General features: G+C 38.1%; 2 protein-coding genes across 5 annotated transcripts in view; one reads left to right on the plus strand and one right to left on the minus strand.

The window, feature by feature from the left end:
* Window positions 1-1,894: 1,894 nt before the first annotated feature.
* Window positions 1,895-8,380, plus strand: LOC122666729 (nifU-like protein 4, mitochondrial). The gene is given in 6 exon segments (XM_043862789.1): window positions 1,895-2,091; window positions 2,724-2,899; window positions 6,868-6,942; window positions 6,944-6,972; window positions 7,084-7,195; window positions 8,297-8,380. Coding segments are annotated over 6 exon segments (609 nt in total). The 5' UTR covers window positions 1,895-1,943; the 3' UTR covers window positions 8,366-8,380.
* A 1,809-nt stretch (window positions 8,381-10,189) lies between these two features.
* LOC122666727 (probable inactive ATP-dependent zinc metalloprotease FTSHI 4, chloroplastic) overlaps window positions 10,190-27,712 on the minus strand; it is a 47,631-nt gene continuing 30,108 nt past the window's right edge. The window contains exons 12-17 of one of the 4 annotated variants that reach the window (XM_043862785.1): window positions 22,487-22,650; window positions 22,260-22,365; window positions 21,800-21,876; window positions 15,118-15,261; window positions 14,855-15,018; window positions 10,190-10,290 (exon numbers count right to left, since the gene is read on the minus strand). In XM_043862785.1, coding sequence (XP_043718720.1) covers window positions 14,875-15,018; window positions 15,118-15,261; window positions 21,800-21,876; window positions 22,260-22,365; window positions 22,487-22,650 — 635 coding nt within the window. In that variant the 3' untranslated portion in view covers window positions 10,190-10,290; window positions 14,855-14,874. Of the gene's footprint in view, window positions 10,291-11,463; window positions 11,536-14,848; window positions 15,019-15,117; window positions 15,262-21,799; window positions 21,877-22,259; window positions 22,366-22,486; window positions 22,651-27,712 lie in introns of those variants that run through there. The other 3 variants (XM_043862787.1, XM_043862786.1, XM_043862788.1) reach the window with 3 other exon arrangements.

Here is a 27,712-nt window from a genome sequence, read left to right on the forward strand (position 1 = left end):
GTAGAGAATACCAATCGCAAGCCAAAATATCATAGCAACAATTGCAACATCATAAGCCCTTCTCAAGGAAGGCAAGTAGTATTCTTCATAAAGAAGACGGATAAAAGTGCAGCATGGGTAGCTGCGAACTACTGGCAAAATGCATCATAGGTTGCTGCAAACCACTAATAAAAATCCAGCATAGATCATTGTGAACCACTGATAGAAGCGCAGAATAGGTTACTGCAAACCACCGATAAAAGTGCAACATAGGTTGCTGCAAACCACGATAAAAGTGCAACATGGGTCGCTGCAGACCACGATAAAAGTGCAGCATAAGTTAGTTGTGAAAATTGCTACGAGGACACAAGCAGATGATACAAACAAGCAAATAATAATAATCTTCAGCTGATGACTAGAGCAGATAATAATAATAATAATAATCTTCAAATATCAAATGATAATAATCAATGTCCCCCTCACATGTAGCACTACACATGGACAAATAATGCAGGGGAGAACACCAAAGGATAATCCATCATCATATGGCAGCAATAACCAGCATCATGAAGGATGCAAAACAAATAAATTCCATAATCAAGAGTAGCTTCTATTGGATCAGATCAAAGTAGATAAAGAACTCCAACCGCAAGACAAATTTCATAATAAAATCAGAAATCCCAGCCACAGGGAACCAAATCATAGAGCAGGGCGGAAACACAATTGTAGGAAGTAAATCCAACAGCCAAAACCAGAGAGCCTAATGTCTCCCAAATTCTGGCCAAATGCTCCTTGTAGACAATATTACAATAACAATAATTCCCACAATATTGAGCTGATCCAATTGGTAGTTTGCAATATATATAGCACACCGACCAAATTAGCAGGTTACCAAGAAACCTGAGAAAAATAAATCTGATCTGACAGATCTCTTGACAAAGTATAGTGATCAGTCAAAAAAAATGACTCCCCCATCAATTAGAGATGATTTGAGTGAAGAATGTGAGTTTTTTTTATGAGTTTTGGTGCTATTGAGCAATGCATATGGGTTTGGAATCCCAACCCTGGTTTCTTCTCCTCTCTTCTCCCTCCCAAGCAGATTGATCTTATCTTTCTTCCCTCCCCTTCCATCGATCTGAATTTCTCCCTTGACAACGCAGTTACTCCCTTCATCTCAGAAACGTGAGAAATGGAAAAATACGCAATCTTTGTTGGTAATGTTAACAAAAATTTTCTGTTTTCGATAATCTGCTGACGTGCAGAAGAGGTTTATTGATTTTAAGTAGAAAAACGAGTTTCTGAAAATGTGATGTCTAGGTTGATTTTAAGAGCAGTACAGAAATCCAAAAAATTATTGTAAATGGACGCTCTTAGGTATGCTCATGTGTCACTTTTGGAAGAGCCGAGAGTGGGCAGAAGAAGAAGAGTAAGCAAGTGAAGAGAGAATTGAGCTATTACTTGGGCCAATAGGGTTGGAAAGAGGGGAAGGAAGGAAAGAGTACTTGTTCAATGAATCGAGCACCCTCATGGGCGTTTATTTACCCTGAAAAAACTATTAAAATTGTGACACGTTAGGACGTTTTGAAAATTATAGACTTACAGATTGAAAAGGCAAATGTCTTGAATTCTGTTACTTCTTTGTGTTTTACTCCCTCTCCTAGGATTGTAAAATGGGGAAAAAAAAAATATCACCCTTGTATATTTTGCATCATCCTTGCAATTAAGTTGTGGAAGAAACGAGACCTAATTGATTTGTAGCATTACTTGCTGCTCATATAGCTAAATTGATTTGATTTGTGTGCTTCCCAGGTCATATGATCTCTGGAGAATTTTTTTTTATTTTTATAATATTGTAAACTTGTCAAAAGTCAATTTTGGTTTCCCGAAAATGGAGAATAGAGATCAAAATAAACATAATCTGCTATTCTTATGTGGATGCGTATTTAACAGGACAGAAGAGGAGCATGTTTATTCAAACCCAGTCAACACCAAACCCTTCGTCTCTTATGTTCTACCCTGGGAAACCAGTTATGGAAGTTGGAAGTGCAGACTTTCCAAATGCTCGTTCAGCCATGAATTCTCCTCTTGCAAAAGCTCTCTATGGCATTGATGGTAGGTTTTCCTCTCTCTCTCTCTCTCAAACATCTTTGAGTTGGGTTTTTTTTTTTTTTTTTAAAATTTTTTTTTGCAGCTTTATCTTCATGTTCTATTTTCTCAATTTTCTTGTTAGGGTATTTGCTTTCTAGGTCTTCATTTTTTAATAAGACAGTTCTTCATTTTTTTCCTCCTGTAGCAAAGGGCTCGGCTTCTTGTTCTGATGACAATAAATTGGGTTATATCTTGTATAAAATCTAAGGTTATATCTTGTATGATATCTAGTTGTCCTTAATATTATTATTTTTGTGAACCTGAAGATAATTGATCAAATGAAGTACAAAGAAGACAGATGCTCTCCCCTAAAGTATGGTCAACACATAACTTCGGTTGTGGCCTAAAAATTCTGATATTCCTTGCAAGGAATACTCAAGAAAGGAATTTGTACTCCAAATGATGTTGAAATGCTGACAAATTAAGCACTCACGATGCTTTTATCTCAATCTAGAATTAGGATGTCCCATGTATCTTGCTACAATTTAGGGGTTTTGGAATCTATGCATCTTATTTTCTTTCGTTCTTCCTTTTATTGTAAACATCCAAGCAAGTGATGAACAAAACTAGATTAACTGCATTTCTTTCTGTTTCAAGAGTTACTCGAGTATTCTTTGGATCAGATTTAATAACCGTGACAAAGTCAGATGATGTGTCTTGGGATCTCCTAAAACCTGAAAGTTTTGCAGCAATCATGGACTTCTATACTTCTGGAGAGCCACTGTTTCTGGACTCTAGTGTGGCAGCTTCCATGGACACTGCTATTCATGAGGTATCCCTGTCGTGTTTATTCTCTTTTAAAATTGCCTTCTCCTCACCCCTCCTTTTGTTGGTAATTACTTTCTTCTCTTACTATAGTACGATAATTGAGGTGGATTAGCATTTGCCTTAATGATTGAATACGCTAGCACAAACAACCTACAGGAAATACATTTAAAAAAAAAAAACCGAGAGGAAGGATGTTGGCTTACTAAAAATCATTTTATTAATTGACAAGTCATACAAGTTTGCTTGAAAGAACTAGCAAGGCTCAAATGTACTCTGTAGTAACACATAAGATGATATCAAATGCAGACTGATGGTGAAGATTTTCCAGTAATCAATGTCTGTTATACAGATGGTTGCTTTCTCTTTTTTTCTCCATGCACTAAACATCTCATGTCTTCAGTTTTCATATCTATGTATCAAATCTTGAGATTCTTTTGAATTAAGCAGCTTATAATTACAACAATTTCTCCCTTCAATTTTCCTCTTTCTTTTGATTGGGTGGGTGGATGGGTATGTTGTGGGGGGGGGGGGGGGGGGGAAGATACTTACTCTCCGAGATGACATTAATCTCTTTTGTCTGACTAGATGCAATCCTTTGAGACGTTTCATCCACACAGAGAAAAATAATCAATGAGTTAATTGAGTATCAACTATCAAGCATATCAATTGAACGCCAAATCAGTAGATAAACATGATAAAGGGAATACCTACAGATGAATACAGCATGGCAAACTCCTCGTGAAGGCTTCTTTTTACATAACACGAATCCTAATTTCAGGCTTATTGGATCCTATGGTGTCAACAAGGTGAAAAGGTGCTTGCTAGTTTAAATGGTTTTGGACTGGTGGAGTGGGTTATTATGTATAAGCTGGGCCTGTACCATCACAAAGTCATGCTCTTACTATTAGCAAAAGAGACATATTTTGGCTTGGATTCAGCGGTTAAACGTTTGTAGTCAGAGAATGGCACATCTTGGGGCAATGTGAAGAAAGGACTTTTGCAAAATTATGTACCAGAGACACATTTGATGTTCTATTAATTTTGGTCAGGAAGTCGATCAGGTGATGAATATATTGAAGGGTTTGGTGAAATGAGACTCCTTTTACCTTGGGCTGTACAACAGCTGATGGCAGATACTTGTTTGGCCTTTTCCAGCCCTGCCCTATGTCATTCCACCTCTTTGTAGAGCCTCCTTTCTGCCTCTTACACAAATGGGTTGGATGCATCAGGTTAAGCCAACAGTGATTTCTACACTCTAAAGATTTTGCCAGTAGGTGTTAAGTTGATGTTGCTCCCAAGCATTCAAATTATCAAATAAGGAGCAGGCACTCTTAAGATCATTTTTTTGTATATAACCCACTATTCTTGCTTCTTTGTTGACAGCTATGTTCTAAAAAGGGTGGAAATGTTTGAAATAAGGTTGTCTATGCACCACAAACATTTTCTAAAGAGGGGTTTTTTGGCATAACTGTATCAATTTGTATGATCAGATGTTCTATTTGAAGTGTCCATAATGTGTTATTAGTTAGTGCCATGATACCTGGTTGGTTTCCTTTCATTTACGAATCCATTCTTAGCTGCAATAGTTTTCCTCCAAAACTATCAGGCTTGTTACCAAATCTGCAAGTCCATTTGGATAACAAGGCCTTGTTCAATATTTTCATTACATTGTAGTAGTGTAAGAGATTTTCTCCCCACGCATGAAGGGAATTTTCCAAAGCTATTAATAAAGTTGAGGGGCTGTTACAAAGCCCCACGATTTGATGAATTAAAGAAAAGTTTGGTTTTAAAACCATGGCTGTGAGATACAGTGAAGGAGAGAGTCCTTAGGCAGTGAGAGACTGACCAAGGCCATAGGTGAGAGGTCTTGGTCGTATTCCCCCCCCCCCCCCCTTCTTCCCATCGATTTCCCTTGTTTCTAATTTCATCATTCTGCAATAAATCCACATCTGAGAAGAAATCAAAGGACGGTTTTCCCTCCATTGAAGCTGTTGATTCAGAAGAGGGTTGCTCTGTTGTTTCTCCATTGAACTCTGGTTGAAGACCCAAGACCACACCTTGCGACTACAGTGTGTTGGTGTTTCTGCAGCAAGACTTTGAGTCAAGATATCAGAGATCCAACCGTCAGATCCAGCCCTTCTTTTGACAGTGTAATACCATCCCTAAGGGCCTCCTTCGATAGTGATTTGTGCTTGATCCCCATCAGAGTTGTCTAGTTACTAATTTTGAGTTCAGTTACTATTTCTGTTATCAGTTGATTTTCTGGATAACAGCCTATCCTCAACCCTGCCCATTGATCAGAAATTTACACTGTTGTTTTCTTCAGTGGCTATCTATCAACCCAGGGTTCTGTTAAGTGTGATTGAGAGTTTAAGGGGTTAAATCACCCTTCTGTTCACCTACCGTTAGGTTTTTTCTCTTATTTTCTACTGCGGGAACTGGAGACACATTGTACTGTTGATAGTGTTGGGAAGATCCTATTGTGGGTTAGGTTAATATTTGCTTAACTAAGACGTTGTCTTACATCAAGTTGCTTGAAGCTTGATCTTCAATTTGATGCTTCAACACTTCATGGATCTTATCGTCCGAGCTTATGGACTTTGTTTCAACTCATGTCAATATTGAATTATTTTGGTGAAATTCAACATTTCAGTGAAATTTCTGTCATTTCGAATTATTTCAGCAAAATTTCGTTCATGGACCCATGTATAAAAGCAAGATTCCGACAAAATTTCGAGCTTTCGCTTGAGAGCTCAAAAACTGCTAGAAAACCTCAATTATTTGGCAAAATTCTTTATCTTGCTACTAAATTAAGGCTCAATGGTAAACTGTGGAGCATCCACTTCAAGATTTGAGTGGATTCAATGCATCATTTGGCCAAATTTCTCTAAACTTCAAATTTTCGATCTATAGGGCTGTTGTGATGAACTTTGAGAGATTTTTTACACATAGTATGCCATGGGCATCATATGTCATATAGGGTTCCTTCCACATTCGAATGATTGACCCTACTATTCTATAATCGATGGGGGCCCACCCTCTTTTCTCTTCATAATAATTCTGTGCGCCCTTGTTAGAAGGAGTGGTCAATCAACAAGCATTGATGAAGCTCCATCAAACATGTGCATTTCCTTCAGTCTCATTTTTTATTTGCATTCATGCCTTTTGGAAAGAGCCGCTAAATTAAGTTCTCGTTTAGGTGAAGGAAGTATGACCGCCTTACCAATAGTTGAGACTCAATCGGGAGACATTTTGGCTTATATTCCTACTAATGTAATTTCCATTACCGTTGGACAAATATTCTTACTCTTGTAGCTTGCCCAGTAAGCGAGTTAGGTTCAGGCCATTTTAGAAGGCTACTTTGATCAATCCACCTGAAGCCGCAGCTTGTACTCTTTCTCTTTCAAGTAAGCCAAACTACCACTTCAGATTTTTTTCCCTGTCTAATGATACAGCTCAAAACTAATCTAGAAAATATTGAAGAATTCTATTGCCAAACAGTAAGGAACCAAGAACAAGATAACAAGGGTCAGAGACGACCACACTTAACTCAAGAGTCAGAGAGGACCACTTAACTTCGGGGTCTCTTGGAAACTCACTCAACCCAAGTGTGGGATTATGACAATTAGTTATTTCTGACAAATGTATTACCAGTAAAGGGTTGAGAAACTGTGTTTATATTATCTGACACTTACCATATAAATAGCATATCTTGGGAACTCTTACCTTAAATATTGCAATAGCATAATGGCTAGTATCTATGCTTTGCATTAAAACTCTGGAAGTTATTGACATTGGGTGAGGTACTGAACCCTCAGTGTCTGTTTTTGCTAGCATTCAGGGCATAATTCCCTATGGTTGAATATCCACTACTAGGAGCCTTTAATTCTTAAAATTTTTCTGATCCCTTTTAGTTTCCTTATACTTTCTAATTTATGCAGACGTGATCTTAAGTTAATTTTGTTTTTACAGGATGATTCAGAAACGGTTGCAATGATCAAAGAACTACTGGAGACTCGTATACGACCAGCAGTGCAAGATGATGGTGGGGGACATTGAGTATCGAGGATACGACCCATATGGTTTTCCCCTATCTTAATATATTTGTTGAATGTCAGTGCAAGATGTTACTTGGATAGGGTGCTTGACACTTAGTTTAACCCATCCTTTATGAATTTACTTTCTCAGAGAATCTGGAGTGGTCAAACTAAAGATGCAAGGAGCTTGTAGTGGCTGTCCTAGTTCATCTGTGACTCTGAAATCAGGCATTGAAAACATGGTCATGCATTATGTGCCAGAGGTAAGTAGCAAACCATTCAACTGCCTTTAATAAAGTCACACTGGTCATTTCTGATGTGGGGGCATCTTTGTCAAAAAGAAATTCTTAGACACTTGTCAGGTAGACCTCTATGGATGTTTTGTTAAATATTGTGCTAGACCTGCTATGGTACCAACCAAACACTCCCTTTCTCAAAACAAATCTGATTGGATGATTTTGAAAATATTTGATCCCCCGTATTCTTTTGGAGCATTTGAAAACAATACTGTTAATAGTTTAGCGTTTGGTGAAAGGATGTTAGTATAATCCAATCTGCTGGGTTTTTCATATGAAAGGTTTCACAATCATTCAACAATAACTCAGCTTTATCCCAACTAAATGGGGTCAGCTACATGGATCCTTAAACTCCAATCAACTTTATTCAAGATCAGACTTGATACAAGGTCTGAACTATGCATGTCTTTCCTCACCATTTCTCCAAGGATCATTTTAGGTCTGCCCCTAGTTCTTTTAAAAGGTTTCAGAATCATTGTTGATAAGAAACTTTAAACGCAACCAAAGAGAGGTTAAATCTTGATTCTTCTCAGTATGTTAATTTGTGCTGTTATATTATTTCTGGCTGTTATCTCCCTATTCTGGCAGTCAGTCACACTATGCAATAGAATTAGAATTGTCTTGATGTATCCTATGTCACTGTGTTGCCTTCATAGAGGTGGCAGTCCAAATTAGTTCAGCAAACTTGCATTTTCAATCTTTTATAGGATTCAGTAAACGTGTTAATGTAATGAGCTTCAAATTTCAACAACCTTGAAGTGGTGAGCCTTTGGTGGGGTTGCCTCAGATAGGCTTTGTTTGTCATCTTTCTCGAATTGCGCCCTTATCAGATAGATCCTTGTAGAAATTCAATCTGGTCATCTGAAGTTAAATTATATAGTGGATCCTCCATTCTCTTACCAGAAGATATTAATGACTTTCTTACTTTATTGAATATAGTGTGTCCTCCATTCTCTTGACAGAAAATATTAATTACTTAACTAATCCATTCTCTTGACAGAAAATATTAATTACTTAACTAATATCTTCTCTTTTTAACTTGCCCTAACAAATTTACTGTGTTTGCAGGTTAAAGGTGTCGAGCAAGAACTAGACGATGAAGATGAAGCAGCAAATGTTACCACCCAGATGAATTAACACCCATTAAATGGTATGTTTCAACTTGAATTCGCATCCACCTTCCACAAAGAGGTCTTCTTAAGACTTCCTTTCCTATTCCATGTGTATAGATTTAACAAATATTGGTTTGTTTTGACAGTTAAACTCAGCAGTGGACCCAACAGTATCAAGAGCATTTAGTGTTGAGGTTCGTGCAGGACTATTATTTCACAACGTTGCAGTGCACATCTTGTCAGTTCTCTTATCAAATGTCGTCAGTGGATCAATTTATTAATGAGGAATGGGGAAGAATTCAGGGTGTTTGAAGGCACTGTTTACCATCTTAGATTCTTTCTTTCTGTTTTTTTTTTTTTTTTTTTTTTTTTTTTTCCAATGGCAAACTATTCTATCATAGTAAATTACGTAAGTTTGTTGTTGATGGTAGTTCATTGCCCATGGAAAGTGATTTTAACACTTCGGTAAATCTGTTTGTAAACGAATTGGTTACAAGGTACAACGAATATCATAATGTCTCTTTACAATCCTCAATCTCATGTCTTGGCATTTAAAGTTGGTCAGTAATTGTGTAATTTAATAATGATATTAAGGGACTACCTCTGATCCGTTATCCACATGCGCTATTCCCGTAACCATAGAAAATACATCGCAGACATCCTTTTTGCAAGAACTCCTTTTTCCTGAATCTCGTCAGATAGGGAGTGAACCGCTCTTCTAGCTCGTGCTTTACGTCCCGCCGAGAGCAAGCCTTCGTAGTATTGTACCAGTATTGATTTTTTAAATCCTCGATCATATCCTCCTATATTCAATTGGGCACAAATCACCTAAGAGCGCATAAACGACCTAATAGCCGACAACCCAACCCAAAGAAGTTCGGGCGTTTCAATTCCAAAAATAAAAAATGGTTGATAATGGAATTTGATTTTACATTTCATATAGGCAGAAAAAATGATGGATTAATTAGGGCTCCTCGACAAAATCCAGAGGCTAGATCAACGGAGTTGCAGTACTTCAGATTCTGCAAATGATTTTTTTTTCTCCCCCTCCAGAAAAGGGTCATGTTCATCAAACCTGCAAAAGACACGGTTTATCAGGTCAGTTTATTCTCCTCCCCCCCCCCCCCCCCCTCTCTCTCTCTCTCTCTCTCTCTCTCTCTCTCTTATAGTAGAACAAAATTCTCTCTTTTTTTTTTTTTTAATTTTGGATCTAGTAAGGGTACAGAAGTTGGCATTATAAACTTGCAATAGTAATTTGAAGGATACCTTAATCTAGTGAAGTTTTAGTTTGAGTTGTGGATTTGGCTATTTGGACTTTAGACACATCCACCAGATATCTATATCAGCAGAAGGCAGTTTCGGGTGAAAATTTTGTTTTTATTGATTTTTCAAATTTATTTTGGCATGATGCAAGATCATTCTTCGCTTGTTAGGGATCCAAATGTAAATTTTTTTACAATTCATACTACTCTCATACTGCTAAGATGTAAATTTCACCGAAAATGCAAAATACTGGTTCACATTACAGGCAGGAGATGAATAAGAGAAGCAAGTACACAAAATTATACATCCCTAACAGTCATTACAGCAATTCAAGCTTTGATACAAAATTCTTTTTGAGTTATAAAACTCCAATCTGCATTTCTGGCATTTAGTGGTTTCCAAAACTTTTTGTCAGCTCCATGTTCAGCTACTAAAAGGTGCATGAATTGAAGATGTTTGATCTTCTGTGCAGTTCCAAAAATTTTCAGGAACGAAGGGAAGCATCACAGAGAGACAGAGCCATCACTCTAATAAGGTACCACTGTCATGTCTACTCATCTCCGCGGACTCTTTATCTTCAGAGCAGAGCCTTTCTGGATGGAAAGAAATGTATATTCACCAACCAAATCTTCTTTTGTATTTTTTGGGGCATCATCCACCATCCAAATCAAGCTGTATCCCACCTGCAACATAAGCCAACTTCCCTCAGCTATACAAAGGTTTTTTTTTTTTGGTGGGATGGGTGGGGCCCGAATTCAGGTTTTCACCATTTTTCAAAGCTCTTGTCCTTCCCTCCAGAAGGATGCTACACTCTTATGTTTAAATCAGTACAAGAAAGTTCTCAAAATCAGCTTCCATACTGCCATCCTGTAGCAAGTTCAGATCTTGAAGATGCAAACTCTAGTTATGGCATTGGCTGACTTTAGTGAAGTGGATTGGAAAATAAGAATCCTAAAAGTCCCAGTCTAGTATGTCTCAGAATAATGGCTAATTAATAGAACCCACTTGAATGGCAACTCATCTTAATCAAAAGATAAAATTAGTTTTCCCTAAAAGAAACATGACTAGCAAAGTGACCAAAATGTTTTAAGCTCAAGGGCAATCCTGTAATTATGCTTGAGACATTTTTTTTTTCAGATATGATTACATTGCCTATGAATGACCCCACAAGATCAACTTAAAATAGCAGAAAATGTGGTATTAATGAGTACAAATTGAAGAAACTGTAATTACAAGAAAGGACGGTCTAAATGACACCTCTATATGTGTATTTAAAACTTGGAACCTTCTTTTGGTTGCCCCTTGTCTTATTCCCAAAAGTTCATTAAGTCATATAAAAAAGGGCTTTCAAAATAAATTGAAAGTGACTTATCATTATGTCATTATTAAAATCAGTCATTGCTTTTGCACATTTTTCGAGTACAGATGTGAAATGATAGGGTTTACCCTCACTGGAAAATAAATGTTATACTAAAAGGGTAAAAAGCATAGTTACAAATTATTTGACACCTTAAGGGGTAATAAGAAAATCTGTCAAAAAAATATTTTCAATAATTTTTTATATTCATTGGATTTATCAAACCACCCACAGTCATCTGCAGGTGAGATGATCATTTTCCTTAAACTTCCAGAATTTCCAGTCTGTGTGGTGAACCCTCGAATAGAGGGTGAGACTCAGCAAAAGGGTTATCATGGACTAGTTTTGATAATATGAGCAATCAACACTGAAGAACACTCCCACAGCAATCTAAATAACCCCAGGCTATTTAGAGCAGGCACTCTAATCCAACCCCCCCCCCCCCTCCCCCCCCCAAAAAAAAAAAAAAAAATTAATAAAATGAACACCTCTGCACTCAGAAACCCAGCTGATTAGATCACCAGCAGTCTTGCATTGTCCAAAGGCCAACATCTGAAGTAGGAAATTTGCTAAACCATTGTACAGTACAGCTCAAACAGGCAGCTGGGAGAGGAAGGACGATAGGGAAAGAATAGGAGATCATGAACAAGCTGATAATTTTAAATGAAATTATCAGGTTATGGAGGTGAGATGGAGACGCTTCTGTTTTTTGGAGGGGGGGTTAGGGTGGGGGCCAGCGCTAATGCAGACAAAAAGATTAAATGTTGAGGAACACACTTTAGGCATTCAAAGCGGGGCTGAAATTACTTACTGTAAGGATGGAAAGTTGGGCTTACCCTTCCCACAGGACAGAATCATAGTTGTCAAGGTGAACCAAGGGGGTGGAGGGGTGCCTAAGGGCTTAGACGACAAGGCGCCCAACTGATATTTTGTATTTCCCCTATTATCTAACATTAATTCGTATGTTACAGTATTTACCGTATATCATCAAAAATCAACATTAAGCCACATCAGGTCATCAAAAATCAACATTAAGCTACATCAAGTCATCAAAAATCAACATAAAGTCATATCAAGTCATCAAATATCAATGTTAAGCCACATCAAGTCATAAAAAATCAATATTAAGCCACATCAAGTCATAAAAAATTAACATAGAACTAGAGACAGCAGAAATGAACAAGCAAACTATTGGAAGTTTGAAACAATCAAAACATACAGTTGGTTTATACTGTTCTTGGAATTGGTCATTGTCATGGTATACCTAGTCTCACATTTGGTTTATACCGTTCTTAGAAAATATTATTTTATCTATAAGTAATTAAACTGCTCTCGATTTAGAGAAATGTTCTAGTTCTCTAAGGCTCAATTTGGTATCATTTTTATTTTTTATTTTTGCTCACAAAAACATTTTTTTACTGCATTTGGTATCATTTATGGAGCTTGTTTCTATCTTAAAAAAATTTGAAAAAACACAAAAACCACAAATAGGTCCTAACCCATTTATGTGTTTTGGCCAAAAATCAGTTTTGGTCATTTATGCGGGACTTTAATGAGCACGTGCTCATAAGTCCCAAAAAAGGCAGGAGCTTCAAAGCTTCAAAGAAACACCACGTAGACGACGCAGAGAAAGAGAAAGCGAAACGAAAACCCTAGCTGAACATAAACAACGAAGAAAATTTTGAAAGAAAGGGATTGATATCAGGTTCAAAAACAGACCTTTAAAGAGGTTGACTGTGATTGCAAGGGAGAGACAAACCGTTTATCGAACTGTTAAGCGAAGTTTGTTGTTTTATTAATCCAGGATTTGAGGTCGAGCTTTTCACCTGGTTACAAGGATCAGGTATGCTTACCGTATTGAGATTTCAGATTGAGAGCCCTTCTCCACCTAGTTGTCTACCACTCTACGCTGCTTCATTTGCTTGGACGGCAGGAGTAGAGTCTATAAAGCTCTGGGCCTTTGTCTGCAACTCTGCTCTTCCTCTCTGAAAATTCTCCCTCGCACTTTACTGCTCATCATCCCAACATCTACGGTATCTTTTGATATTCGATAATGGCTGAGCAACCAGTCTCTGCTCCGCAAAGTTAGTCGTCGTCGTCGAGTGCTGCTTCTCTCGGTCATTCTGTAATTCCAATCGTCAATTTACTCCAAGACATATTCGCCCAGCTTGTTAGCACGTCCATGATCGAGTTGCCTCAGGTCGCCGTTGTCGGAAGCCAAAGCAGCAGGAAATCCAGTGTCTTGAATCTCTGGTGAGAAAATCTTGCCTACGCTGAGTTTTGGCACATACCACCCTCGTAAGACCCTGATCCGTGATAAGTTTTTAGCTGATTACGGTCCTCTTTCTCTTTGTTTCACCAGGAAGGGGATTAATAGGAAATTATGAATATTGTACTACCCTGGTCCGTTGTTTCATAGCGTAAGGTTTCTCTTTTGGATTTTTTTCTTCCTATGTCGATGCTTATCCGAATTCCAAATCATGATTCCAAGTGGGATCTGTCATAAATAGAAACTAGGACTAGACAATCCTAACTACACCCCACGAGATAGAAGAGACACATAGTAGGAGGGAATCTCGATCGAGTAATGGAATATTCTGATCGAGATTCTCCTCTTCTCTATGTGCTCGATATACATCAACAGGATCCATTCCCAGGAAGGAAGATGGGTGAAGAGGGAATCTCTTCACCCATCACTTACACTATATATGACATTTGATAATTTGGGACCATTTCTTCAAAAAAAAATATATTCCACACGTAGGCATAAAAAATCATTTCTCATTCTATACTCTATTATGTCTAATGTTTACCAAACGATTTTTAGATTTTGATCAAAATGGCTTTCATTAATATTTTTGTTAAATAGGCAAAAATAAAAAAATTAAAAAAAAATGATACCAAAGAGAGCCTAAGAAGTTTGACTGGTCAAATGATTTTATTTTTACATGAGATTTTTTGTATTAGGTAGAGCACAAAACTAGCTTTCCAACAAATTCAAGATTGTTTAAATCTGATTTATATTGAAGGAGTTATGTTCCGGTCAAACATTATTTGGTGTGTGCAAATGGTGTCAAAATCGCTCTGAATGTATATATTTTTTAGATATCAAAACAAATGAATATTTTACCGCTCTTTTGGTTTTTAGCAATGTTTTATCATATTAAGATTTATAGAATTTTAAGAGAAAAACCTCAGGCGTTAGAAAGTTGAAAATTTCACATACCGCCGAAAATCCAATTTTTGTTCTTGAGTTGGGGGGTAGATTTTTTATCCTTTTGAAATTTTATTTTTTAACTATTTTTATTGGATTCAAATACAGGGTATTGTTTATTTATTAATAATATCTTAAGTAAATGTTTTTACTTAAATGATATTTGACATAAATAAGGGTCAAGGCGTTCAATACCACTAAGGTGACAACCGCCTAGACCCCCCAAAATCCACCTGGACGGCTAGGTGACGCCTAGACAACTATGCAGAGAATATGATTATTTTCCTCTCCTAACTACCGTCTTCGCTTTATCCTTTTGCTTATTTTCACCCAAGGTCTTGTTCCCTTTTGGCATTGAGGTAGAGGAAAGCAAATAGTTGTTTGGGTGGCCAAACTAGAAAGTAAAGGTTAGGGACCTTTGAGGAGCAAACATAAGATAGTAAGTAAGAGGTTTGGTTGCAAGAGATGTTGACAGAGGACATGTTGATTGTTGAGTTTTTTCCCCGCCGGGGGGTTGGGGGGTTACCCTCGAAGTGTATTCATGTCTTGTGCTTTTCAAGTTAAAATATTTCCTGTTTCAATCACTCCCCTCCCCCCCCCCCCCCCAACGCAAAAATTATTAAAAAATTAGATAAAAAAGAAGTATGAAGTAAAGAGGTTATTATATAGACATACCCCAAAAATGTAAATACTGAAATTTTCAAAGGAAGTGATCTGCCATCAAAAGCTGTGGTTTCTCCATATCTTCCTCAATCTCTATAGAAACTTCATTCTTAATTTCCTGGATCCTTTTATCCCATATGCCATCTATTAGTTTCCAAGTCTCATCGCTAATGATTTGTGTCTGCAGATGAGAAAGACGAAAAAATAGCATCAGTCGGCATAGCAACTAACAGTGTTTAATATAAGAGAACCGTATTTATTTTCCATTATTTAACCTTACCTCGAGAGGGCGGGGTGCACCAAAGGTTGAAAACCCCACATTTCCTGGAGCAAAAGTAACCCTCCCTGGAAGAGAAATCCCATGGACGCCCCATCGTCCAGCATAGATGAGTGCACCATACTCATCAACTGGATGCACAGGAGGCTGCGATAGAGAGCATCAGAATGATCATGAAATAAAGGACTATCACACATTAAAGAAGAACTAAATGGTTCACATTATAGGACCATGCAAGCTTTAGACATAGAAGCAAAGTGTTGACAATCAAAAAGCAACACTTACACATAGAGACATAATGAGCATACATGAGAATATCAAGGTAGGATATAGAAAGGATAAAACCATCAATGAACTAATGTATGACAGCAATGGGTGACCTCAAACTGAACTTGCATTTTGAAACATCTTGAAGTAAAGAATCGAAGGTGGGCCTTGGTGCAACGGTAAGGTTGCTCCATTGTGACCAAGTGGCCACGGGTTCGAGTCTAGAAACAGCCTCTCTGCAAAAACACAGGTAAGGATGTGTATTTTATGACCCTTCCCAGACCCGCAGTGGCGGGAGCCTCGTGCACTGGGTATTAGAATACATAATTCAAGTGTAACAACTTAAATAAGCAACAGGAATGAAAAAGCATCAAATTATGAACCATTTCATAATTCATACATCTAACATTGTTTGTTCTATAGTCAAATAATTTTGAGTCAACATTTAACAATACAAACCAACAACTACAAGTACCAAGTCACCCCTATCCCTATATGCTCATCCGAATATTGAACGAGTGTCACGCCTTCAAGTTCAAATCTCCTCCAAATGTTGTTCTTGAGCATCAAGATTTGGAGCAAATAAGTGATTTGGAGCTGTTTTCTTCACAAACTGGCAAAACCAGTCGAGTTTACCAAGAATAGGTCAAAATTTCAACCGAGAAAAGTTGAAACATGGTATTTATATAACTGACTTTGTGACATTTCAGCGAGATATCGCAATTTCGGCCGAGAAAATGTATTCTTCTTATTTCGCACCCTATCTTGACTTGACCCTTGTCGAAACCATGGTTCTAAATCTTGCTGAAATCTCGGCATGATTTCGAAAATCCCGAGCTTCTCCAGACGAGTTTACATACGAGACACAGAAATGCACTAACTCGAATATCTCGAGGCGAGATTTCGGTACTTTGTACCGTCTCACCGAAATTTCGGAAAACTGCTACATTCCACTTTATAAAAAAGCACCAATTCGAGAGCACACTTCGACATTTCAAAGTAACTTGATAGAGAAGGGGTTTATTGTCTAGAGAACGGGGAAAACCTTGTTTCTTGACTTTTTGGCCACATCATCACTCAATACAACTGAGATACACTACTGGGGGTTTCCACATCACTACGAAGAGATCGATTGCTGCCTATTATGGAAGATTTGGTTACATTCAACTATTTCAGGTAAAGTTACTATTCCCAAAAACTATTTTTGGAAAAATATATGACAAATACTTGTTGTATGGGGGTAGATTTTCTATATGTTACACACCAGAGGCCGATCTACAACCTCATGATGTCGAAATTTTTGGGAGTTCGGACATGGAAAACTAGTGAAGTAGGGTGTCTATGACTAATGTATTGTTCACTGTTGTGTGTCTATTTAATATGCATTGTGAACACTTCACTGTGGAGGAGTTTGTAGTAGAAACTATAAGGCTTTAACTATTTCTTAAATAATTATTCAATATTATGTGTCTTCATCCATTATTGCATAATTTACTTGTTTTACTTGCCAATTATGTCTCATAGTACGCAAATAATGTGTAGAATAGGCAATTTTACATTAAGAGTTCGACGTTTACTGCCAACCAAGGATGCGAATCCAAACACCAAATTGGGTGTTTTTTTTTTTACAATTTGAAGATTAAAACATGTTTATTAAGCCTAAAAAAAGCTTTCCTTAAAGTTTCGGAGCCAATTGTGGTCATTTGCCCACCAAAACATCATTACCGAGACAAAAAAAAAAGGGGTAAATTACACCCCTGACGAGTTCCTAAATTACATTCCCCCCCATGTTTCCAAAATTACAGTCATAAACCCTGCTTTCCAACCACAATAACACTTAAACGCAGGCCATTAATATTATCTGTTAGTTGCTAATCTTAGGAACATATAATAGTTTTTAGGACCATTCTACCCTTGAGAGGGTAGAATTACAAATATGCCCTTGACCAATCATTACCTAAGTCGTCCCTGTTTCTAAAACCACCGGAAGAGCGACCTGCAACTCAAGCCACCGGAAGGAAGAGCGGGAAGTGTAAACCAAAATGGAGAAGAAAAATGCTCAGAACGCTGCAATGTTCTCAATCAGCTCAGCAAGAACCCTAATTTTCCTAAATCTAACAAAACTTTCCCAATCTAAACATGGGTTCCCAAAGCATCAATTCAGATCCAAAAACGCCAAACTCTAACCCCATCCTTCAATTGAGAAGAATATACAATTGATCAAAAGAAAATCAAACGAAAGGAAGAGAAGGGTTTGCTGAACTGGTTAGATCCAGTAGGTGCAGTGCCACATCCTCGTGTATGCTCCGTAGCAATTCATGAAGAGTCATGGTACCATCATTGTTTTGAGTTCTCCATATTGGCAGTGACGGTGGCCATTCTGATGTTACTACATCTGAATCGGCAGGGGCTATGCTGCTGTTCTCCTGGATTTCAATATTAGTTTCCACTCATAACTGCAGATGAAGATGAGGGGAGGAGGAATGTTAAAAGAAAACATCGAGACCGGTAGCCTCCTTGTTTCAAGGGTTTTCTTTAGCTTCCATTCGGATCAAATTTTTGCGGTCTTCTGTTTCACGGTAGGCCCCAAATCTAAGAAATCAGGTGGGGCTCAAATTTACCCAAGTGGTTTGCAGGTTTTCATATAAGAAAGGTAACTGATTCAAACCAAAGTAAATCAAGTTACTCTGTAGAATTGCTGGTTTTGTACAAAAACAAACATAAATTTTAACCAAATGGGGGAGGCATTAGGCAATTAAAATGACATTTAGTTCAGGGATGGAGCTGTTTCAAGTGGTACATATAATTTCTATCCAAGCTAGAAATCAGCCCTGACAATATTTAGAATCAGGGTTTTGTTTCAAGCCCTGGAGTTGCGGGTCGACTAGGGTTCCTCTTTACAGGTCCAAATCGGGAGGAAGGGTGTTAGGGTCAGCAAGGTTTGTTTTAAATGAGAGGGTAACATTTAGAAGAAAGGGCAATATGGTCATATGTGAACTGTCTAACGTTTATCTAACGTTTTGTCACTGGGGTTACCAGGGTTTACGGCTGTAATTTTTGGAACCACAAAGGGGGAAATGTAATTTAGGAATTCGTCAGGGAGGTCCGTGTAATTTAACCCAAAAAAACATACACTCGCTGAGATCTCGGCGAGATCTCAAGTCTCCACCTGGTCGAGAGTCGAGACACCTTGAGACGAGTTTCCAAACTTTGGTTTAAACTGAGACAATTGTTGAGATCTCACGGGACCTTGAACCATGATTTCTCGCCCTTGCCTTCCCCACAATCTCTTTCGCTCATTTCTAACAGATTTATCTCTTTAGATCCTCTACCTCCTCAGTCCTTAGTTTATGGTGTCCTTAGTTTATAAGCCCATAAACAAAGGATAAATTTACTACACGGGATTAAGTTGGGTGTTTGAGTTACTGAGTTAGATTAGAATACTTAATAGCTAGAGAGAGTTTTGTTGTGAGTTTATTTACTTTATAGAGTGTGTGAGTGTGATTAGGAGTCCTTTTATGAGTCAATTTAGGAATCTTAGGTCTTTACATATGTTTTGACAAATCTTGATCTCAATAACTAGAACCTGTGAAGGAGAGAGAGAGAGAGAGAGAGAGAGAGAGAGAGAGCACAATAGGAGAAAAGGGGAGAAAATCCTAGAGCCACAATAAAATTCAGAATTATGCCTATCGTGGTCTAGTCCCAGAATAAATATTATGTTTAGGAAACCTACTAAGAGTCTAATTACAAATAAAAACAAAGAGACTTAAAGTAACTAACATTGACTCAATGACTTAAAGCAAGACAATAACTCTCAACATCAAACTCTCCCCCCCCCCCCCCCACGGTACAATTAAGACTCCCCCTCACTGTATACTTTAACACTCCCCCTCAAGCTGGAGCATATATATGTGCTCTAGCTTAGAACAACAAGATTAGATATTAATAGCAAAAGCAGTCCTGAACATATATAGCAGTCGTAGACACTGCCTAGGCAAACCAAGGCGAACGAGGGGGCAGAAAAAAAGGTGACAAGGCATCACCTAGGCGACCAAGGCGACACCAAAAATCAAGGCGAGAGAAAGGTGCCTGGACACCTAGGTGACGCCTTGACTACTATGAGCAATACCAACTCAAGCACATCAATCATCAGCAACATGGAAGAGAAAAATATTTGGGTCGAATAAATCTAGACAGCAACTAGCAAAATAAGCGGTAGAGAATACCAATCGCAAGCCAAAATATCATAGCAACAATTGCAACATCATAAGCCCTTCTCAAGGAAGGCAAGTAGTATTCTTCATAAAGAAGACGGATAAAAGTGCAGCATGGGTAGCTGCGAACTACTGGCAAAATGCATCATAGGTTGCTGCAAACCACTAATAAAAATCCAGCATAGATCATTGTGAACCACTGATAGAAGCGCAGAATAGGTTACTGCAAACCACCGATAAAAGTGCAACATAGGTTGCTGCAAACCACTGATAAAAGTGCAACATGGGTCGCTGCAGACCACTGATAAAAGTGCAGCATAAGTTAGTTGTGAAAATTGCTACTGAGGACACAAGCAGATGATACAAACAAGCAAATAATAATAATCTTCAGCTGATGACTAGAGCAGATAATAATAATAATAATAATCTTCAAATATCAAATGATAATAATCAATGTCCCCCTCACATGTAGCACTACACATGGACAAATAATGCAGGGGAGAACACCAAAGGATAATCCATCATCATATGGCAGCAATAACCAGCATCATGAAGGATGCAAAACAAATAAATTCCATAATCAAGAGTAGCTTCTATTGGATCAGATCAAAGTAGATAAAGAACTCCAACCGCAAGACAAATTTCATAATAAAATCAGAAATCCCAGCCACAGGGAACCAAATCATAGAGCAGGGCGGAAACACAATTGTAGGAAGTAAATCCAACAGCCAAAACCAGAGAGCCTAATGTCTCCCAAATTCTGGCCAAATGCTCCTTGTAGACAATATTACAATAACAATAATTCCCACAATATTGAGCTGATCCAATTGGTAGTTTGCAATATATATAGCACACCGACCAAATTAGCAGGTTACCAAGAAACCTGAGAAAAATAAATCTGATCTGACAGATCTCTTGACAAAGTATAGTGATCAGTCAAAAAAAATGACTCCCCCATCAATTAGAGATGATTTGAGTGAAGAATGTGAGTTTTTTTTATGAGTTTTGGTGCTATTGAGCAATGCATATGGGTTTGGAATCCCAACCCTGGTTTCTTCTCCTCTCTTCTCCCTCCCAAGCAGATTGATCTTATCTTTCTTCCCTCCCCTTCCATCGATCTGAATTTCTCCCTTGACAACGCAGTTACTCCCTTCATCTCAGATCTGATCACAGATTTGATCATTAGGCCTGCTTGCATCTGAGATCCATAATCTGGATTTTCAGATTGCATAACAAACAAGACACTGTTAGGCTGTTAGCCCCAACCTGTCTCATTAAATCTTTTGACCCTCTTTGGTGCTATAGGAATCCAATGACCTAGGGAAGCTACAATGTGGGGTCAATAAGAAAATGACTCTTGTCTACAGTCCTTTGCGTCGTGCAGAGAGACTCTACGCTCAGGTGCTCTTACAATCTTATATTTGTTTACTCCTTTCCAGGCACGAGATAAATTCAATCTCTCACACATTACCAAGAAAGTGGTTCCTTGAACATCCGAGATCGCTATGGATGGAGCTTAGAGGTCACAAATTAGGAATTGGTTTCTCCCTGGGCAATGAGGTCCAAAGAAGGCTCAGGAGTAATTTGGTGTCAATCTAAGGCTCTGAAAGGAAGAGAAAGGACAGTTAGTAACTCAACGTCTCAACCTCAATGAACAGAAAAGAAAACTAATAGACTTATTTGCCACAAAATAGTTTATGAAAAGCCTACCTTTCAGATTTATTTTTCTCTATCTTTTCTATAAAACTTAACTTCCCCAATCAAAAGACAATGTTCATAAATAGATAAACATCCAACACATGATGACATGAAGTGCTTGAACCCAGGAGAACAACTTTTGAAACTATATCACAAGATGTAGGATGCACAATACCAAGTAATAAGTGTGTTTTGATAAAATATTCTCCACAAAGTAATGGGCAACCCAATTTACTTGCTCCATTAGCTATGTGATTTGATAACTGATTAAGACAAGATACTGCCAACCACCCAATAAACTATATAACACAGTACATAAACAATAGAGCAAAAGGGTTCAGATATATGTTTCTAATATAATGACTGCAGGACTTTCAAAACAGTAAATACTCTAGTAAACGTACCATCATAAATCTATGCTTCTTTTACCTCAGCTGACACAGCCAATGGTAAATTTAAACATCAGGACAAGCAACTGTGATAGGAGGTTTCAGTTAAAGAAAAACCTGAGTTATTCGTGGAGCCTTTTCGTATGTTTCCCAAATTTCTTCAGCACTAATCTGTCCTTTCTCCAGTAAAATATCTATGTCCAATTTGAAGGTTTACGGACAATCAGCACCAAGCACTTATTAGGTAAAACTAGCACATGGTAAATCGTTAAAAAACATTAATCCTTTATTGAGGCATCTCCAGTGGGCGAGCCTTGGTGCAACGGTTAAGTTGTGGTATTGCAACCATCAGGTTGCGGGTTCAAAACATGGAAACAGCCTCTCTGCGAAGTGGGGGTAAGTCTGCGTACATTTTCCCCTCCCAGAGCATGCAGCAGCGGGAGCCTAGTGCACTGGGACGCTCTTTTTTTCACCATTACGAATTCTAACCAAACACTACAGTGTTCCCATGAATATATTATTAAGTGATGATTTAGTAGACATCGTGAATCTAGCAAAGAAATAGATCAACATTGACCTGTGATTGTCTCAACAGCCGAATGATATTCCCGCAGAACAGAAGAACACTTCTCAACAGCAAAACGCAAATACTCATCTCGCAGTGCGTCCAATTTTGCTGCAAGCTGTTAACACTCACTCAAAGAAAATCAATCAATGATACATTCAAGCTAGTCCAAACTTGCTCTTCCAGCAAAGCTAACCCATCAGTGAACAAAATGCATGATTATCATTTGATTAACCTACATTCGGTACAAGATCACTTTCGTATCTATAATAAGCTTGCCCAAACGCTGTCATCCCTGTCTGCAGAATCAATAATTCAGCAAGCCTGGAAGCCTCTGATGTAGCCTTCGCTGAGATCCAGCACATGTTGTCAACCCCAAACATTTCCTCCTCAATTACTCTAGCTACACAATAAAAAATTTAAGTTAAAACATGAGCGTATATCATGTAATATGTCACAAAGTATTTTCCAAATGTTGATATGGGAATTACTGATAATGAATCTCAGAAAAAAATAATAATAATAATAACAAAGGAGTACTAGATTATGAGAACAAAGAAACATTGAGATAAATCAATAGACAATGTGAAATAGAGTCTCAGGACATTGCACATTTGAGATAAATTCTAGCTCTGTGTCATCATGACATCACATGCATGCTCGAACACTAAAGTAGCATTTCTCAAACTGTTAGTGTTAATGAAATAGGGGTACTTAAGTCACTGGTTCAATGTAATGTTATGTTGAGTTGTAATTTTACTTTTTACCTTTTATCTCCCTAGGGAGGCATATGTAATTTCCCTTTAATGGTTAATGAACAATATAGGGGAGAAGAGTCGATTCTCTCTCCCCACAGTTCTCTCTCAATCCTTCTTCTTCTTTCTTTCTTCCTTCTTCTTTTCTCCTCCTCTCTTCCCAGCTCTTACTCCTCGTTCCTTGGTTGAATCAATCCATATTCCATAACTAGTTTCTAACTCAAACACCTAAAGAATCTTGGCTCGGAGTAGGACAAGGTGCATATGATTTGGCAGAATCACTAGAATGAATGGTCAGATAATGAGATAAGAAGAAAGTCCAACAAGCCAGATGGTATCAATGGGTAGCTTGTAAACGTTTTGTAAAGACTAGATTGGGTTTACTTATTGTCTACTGTATAGCTCTTCTTTTGGTAGCAGGTCTCCCTGTTGTGTTTCTTCCTTTTTAAGGGATCCATCATCCCCATCAATAAATTACTCGACTCATCCAAAAAAGAAGCTACTTGGATGATTTTTCAATGGGCTTTCAATGGATACATCATTCACCAGTAATTTGCATGAGAGATAAGTCTTCCCATTTTGTGGCTATGCAGTTCTCTTTTTAGTTGTTGTATAACATTTTATATGAATATACTTCTGTAACTGTACGTTCTTCTTTTGACATAAATAAAATCTTTTTGTTCTCTGCCTATAAAAAGGGACGTAAAAAATAAGGTAGATAATGGGGAAGAATAATAAAAAGCAACGTTATAGACATGCCGAAAACTGTGTTCAGAGCTTTTTAGGTGAAATGTGTTCATATGTTCCAAAGAAGCACTACGTATAGCAAATAAAGACAAAAGGTCCAAATTATGGCACTTAAGTATGATGCGGACGATCGACTTGGTCGATTGGTTGTGCCTTTAAAGTATGGTGCAGACAATCGACTTGGTCGATTGGTTGTGCCTTTGCTTGTCGAAGCTTTGGCCGGGGCTTGTACTCGAGTTCGGGTCCCCTCCCTTACACTCGGGTGCCAGCCGAGGCACCCCCTTTCTTGCTCCCCCCCCCCTCCCCAGGGTCCCATTGGGCTCCCACTCCCTCTCCAGGCCACCATAGAGATGGCCCACCTTGGCACCAAAAAACGTATGGTCAAATGAAATGGCTCATTAGCTTGATAGCTTGCACCCACCCCAACCCCAAAAAAAAGCTCTCTATGCAGTGCTTCCTAGTTCCTATTAAATGAAATTGCACTTCTTATAAAAAACAACACTATTAATACGATTAACATTTGCAACTCATATAAGTGAGCAAAATGACCGCCAATAAAATTGAAAGTTTTATAACTAAGTGCTGTTAATTGAGGCATCTCAATTCTCACACAACCATCAGTGGAATGAAGATTCTTAAGATATATTAGTGTTACTGACACTCTGACAGTTTATGGGTCTAAGTGTGTATCGGTTCCTTAAGGGTGTTTTGGGTATTCATGTAAAGTCTTAGTTGTTATTTCATTCTTCACTTAAGCCGGTCCTAGTTGTGGACCCAATCTTGCAATTTGCTTTTATAACTAATATAAATAAACAGATCCCCCACCCCACGGTTTGAGTATTCTGCTCATTACTCAAATCGTGGACTGTGTTCCCTTCTCTTCTTCTCTCTTCTCTTCTTTCTTTCTTATGACCAGGTACTGATTCAGGTTCTGTTATTATCATATGGTATCAGAGCATTGATTTCAGTACCTGGGATTCCTTCTAGATTCATATTCTGGGTGTGGTTAGGGTTTTCCCTACCTTTTTGGTGTACAGCCATCTATGTTGTTTTCTATCTGTTAGAACCCTAGTTTCTCGAACATGCACAACTAGGGTTCTTCATTATTGTTACTGAAGTTATTTGAGGAAGCTTTTTATCTGAAGTGCCCTCATCGCATGCTAGGGTTTGCTGTTTTTAACCTATGCACATAGCGTTTTTCTCTCCATGGGCATAGAGGTTTGACTCTGTATGGGTTTTGTTTGATTACAATGGTTAATTCTCTCTTCTGGTAAGTAAATGTCATTGTGAATACTTTTTATGGACTAATCATGTCTGTTTGACGTGGAAGATAAGATTTTCCTTGTTCCTACAAAAACTCTAATTTTTTGTGAACCCCCGTCTCTCTTGGGTTGATTATTGGATGACTTTTTCTCCCTTTACTAAACTGTCTGTGATCAAAATTTCAGACCAAACAGACAATCTTGGCCTTCTACGATGTTGAAGGTTTATTTATTGTGATTTAAAGGTTTCACCCTTCTCTGCGATTTGATTTTTTTGGAATTCTTGGCAGCTGTTTTTGAGCCTCGTGCCTCAGGTTATTGTTTCTTCTACTGGTTATTGTTATTGGTGGTGCTTCTTATGCCTAGTTGCATATGGTTTATTCTCTGTAAAAGAATGCTACTATGTGTAGTATTATGGTAGATTCTAAGCCTCCCATAGATAAACTTCTGGACTATCTTACTACATCTCCACCGGCTAAAATTTCTGCCAAGTATAAGGAGTGGACAACAGAGAATGCTACATTACTTTGTTGGTTGTGGAATAGTATAGAGCCTTCTGTGGCTACCAATGTCATGTTTCATACCACAGCCAAGGCTGTCTTGATGATCTCAAAGAAAGCTATTCTCAAGATTAGAATAGGTCCAAAGTCTATGATTTATATGAAAAGCTCTCTTTTAAGCAGAACGGAAATTTAATTGGCGGCTACCACAGTGCTCTAAAGGGCATGTGGGAGGAACTTAATATGTACCAACCACTTTCTGTTGATATTAATCTCAACACATTGAATTCCTAGTCGCAAAACTTGTTGTCTGGATAAGACTCTGACCTTGAGTCTGTCAAGAGTCAAATATTAGCTGATGAGAAGATCCCCTCTATAAATGAGGCCTACTTCAGGATTCAACTGATTGTGTCCCCTTCCCTGTCTAAATCTGAATCCACCACTTCGTTAAGGACAACTCTGCTATTGTTGTTGGTAATGGTGGCCATTGTTGTGGCTCTGAATTTCTAGCAGAGGTTGTGGACATGGTATGGATGGTCGTAGTGGCCAACAATCAGATTAGTTTGTCAAATAGTGTACTCATTGTGGTCACAATAATCACACAGTTGAGAAATGTCGGGTCAAGTATGGCAAGCCCCACTGGGCACAACAATAATTTGCTAAATACAATTGTGTCTAATGGGAGTACTGAAATGGTGTCACCTCATGACACTAATCAAAATTCGCCTAGAGGTGGTGTCTCATCTCCTGATGAGATGTTCAATCAACTAATAAAACAGGTCTAGCAGCTTGAGACATCCTCTCCACACCGACTGCCACATTAGCTCATTCAATTTACCCACGTGCCTCGCTTCCTCATCCTCCACTCCCTGAGTAATTAACTCAAGTGTGTCCTCACACATGACCGATAAGCCAAATCTGTTCTCTTCTTTTCAACAGTCTAATTTTCAATCCCAAGTTGTTCTTGCAAATGGATGTTTTACTAATGTTACTGGTCATAGTGCCATTCCTTTTGTTTTCATCTGTTTTGTCATCTATTGTATTTCATGTTCCTAAATTACCTGTCAATCTTTTATCTATTAGTCAATTTACAAAATATCTTAACTGCTCCATCACTTTTTACCCTTCCAATTGTGTTTTTCAGGATCTCAAGACAAAAACGACAATTGGTGGAGGGCATGAGAGGGAATGCCTATACTACTTTGACATTGCTTCCCTCATCTATGGAGGCATCTTCCTCTACTGGTGCTTTTCCTCTACATTGGCACTACCGATTGGGACAATTCTCTCTCCAAGCTACAACATATGGTCCCTAGTTGCAAGTCTATCTTCCGTATAGAATGTGAAACTTGTGAGCTTGGCAAGCATCATCGTACTGTTTTTCCGTCTCATAGTGTGTCTAGGAGTCGGTCTTTATTTACTTTAGTTCATTCTAATATCCGAGGTCCTTTTAGGGTTAAGAGTCGGTCCGGTTTTTCTTATTTTATCACCTTTGTTGACGATCTCTCTCGCGTGACATGGTTGTATAGTTTAAAGGATTGTTCTGAGTTTGTATCTGTTTTTAAAAAAAATTATAATGAAATTAAAGTTCAGTTTAGTGTTTGTTTGAAAATTTTGCGTTCTGACAATGATTTTGACATTACTCGTTGTGAAACTCTTCCTTTTGTTTTGATAATGGTATTATCCATCAAACTAGCTTCTCTTATAGCCCCACAACAAACTAGCGTGGCTGAAAGGAAAAAACGACACTTGTTATAAATTGCTAGATCCTTAATATTTCATACGAGTGTCCCAAACTTTATTAGGGCGATCCTGTTTTGACTACCTGTTATTTGATTAATCAGATGCCTACTTCTGTTCTTCATAATAAATCTCCTTTCTCTGTTGTTTTCCCAAACAACCCCTTATTTGGCCTACCACCACATATTTTTTGATGCAAATGTTTTGTTCATAATCTTCGTCCTGCCATTGATAAAATGTCTCCTCGTGCTATAAAGTGTGTCTTTCTTAGATCCTCTTGCACCTAATAAGGCTACGGTTGTTATGATGCCATTACTCATCAACAGTATGTTAGTGTTGATGTTACTTTTTTTAGAATACTTCCTACTTTGGCATTGTTGTTTCCGACTTAAGTCCCGCCTCTCCTACTCTCTCACCTATTCCTCAAGTCATTCCTTTAGAAGATTCTAACCCCAAATCCA

The sequence above is a fragment of the Telopea speciosissima genome, chromosome 7, assembly GCF_018873765.1.
Source record: "Telopea speciosissima isolate NSW1024214 ecotype Mountain lineage chromosome 7, Tspe_v1, whole genome shotgun sequence".
In the NCBI taxonomy this organism is placed as follows: domain Eukaryota; kingdom Viridiplantae; phylum Streptophyta; class Magnoliopsida; order Proteales; family Proteaceae; genus Telopea; species Telopea speciosissima.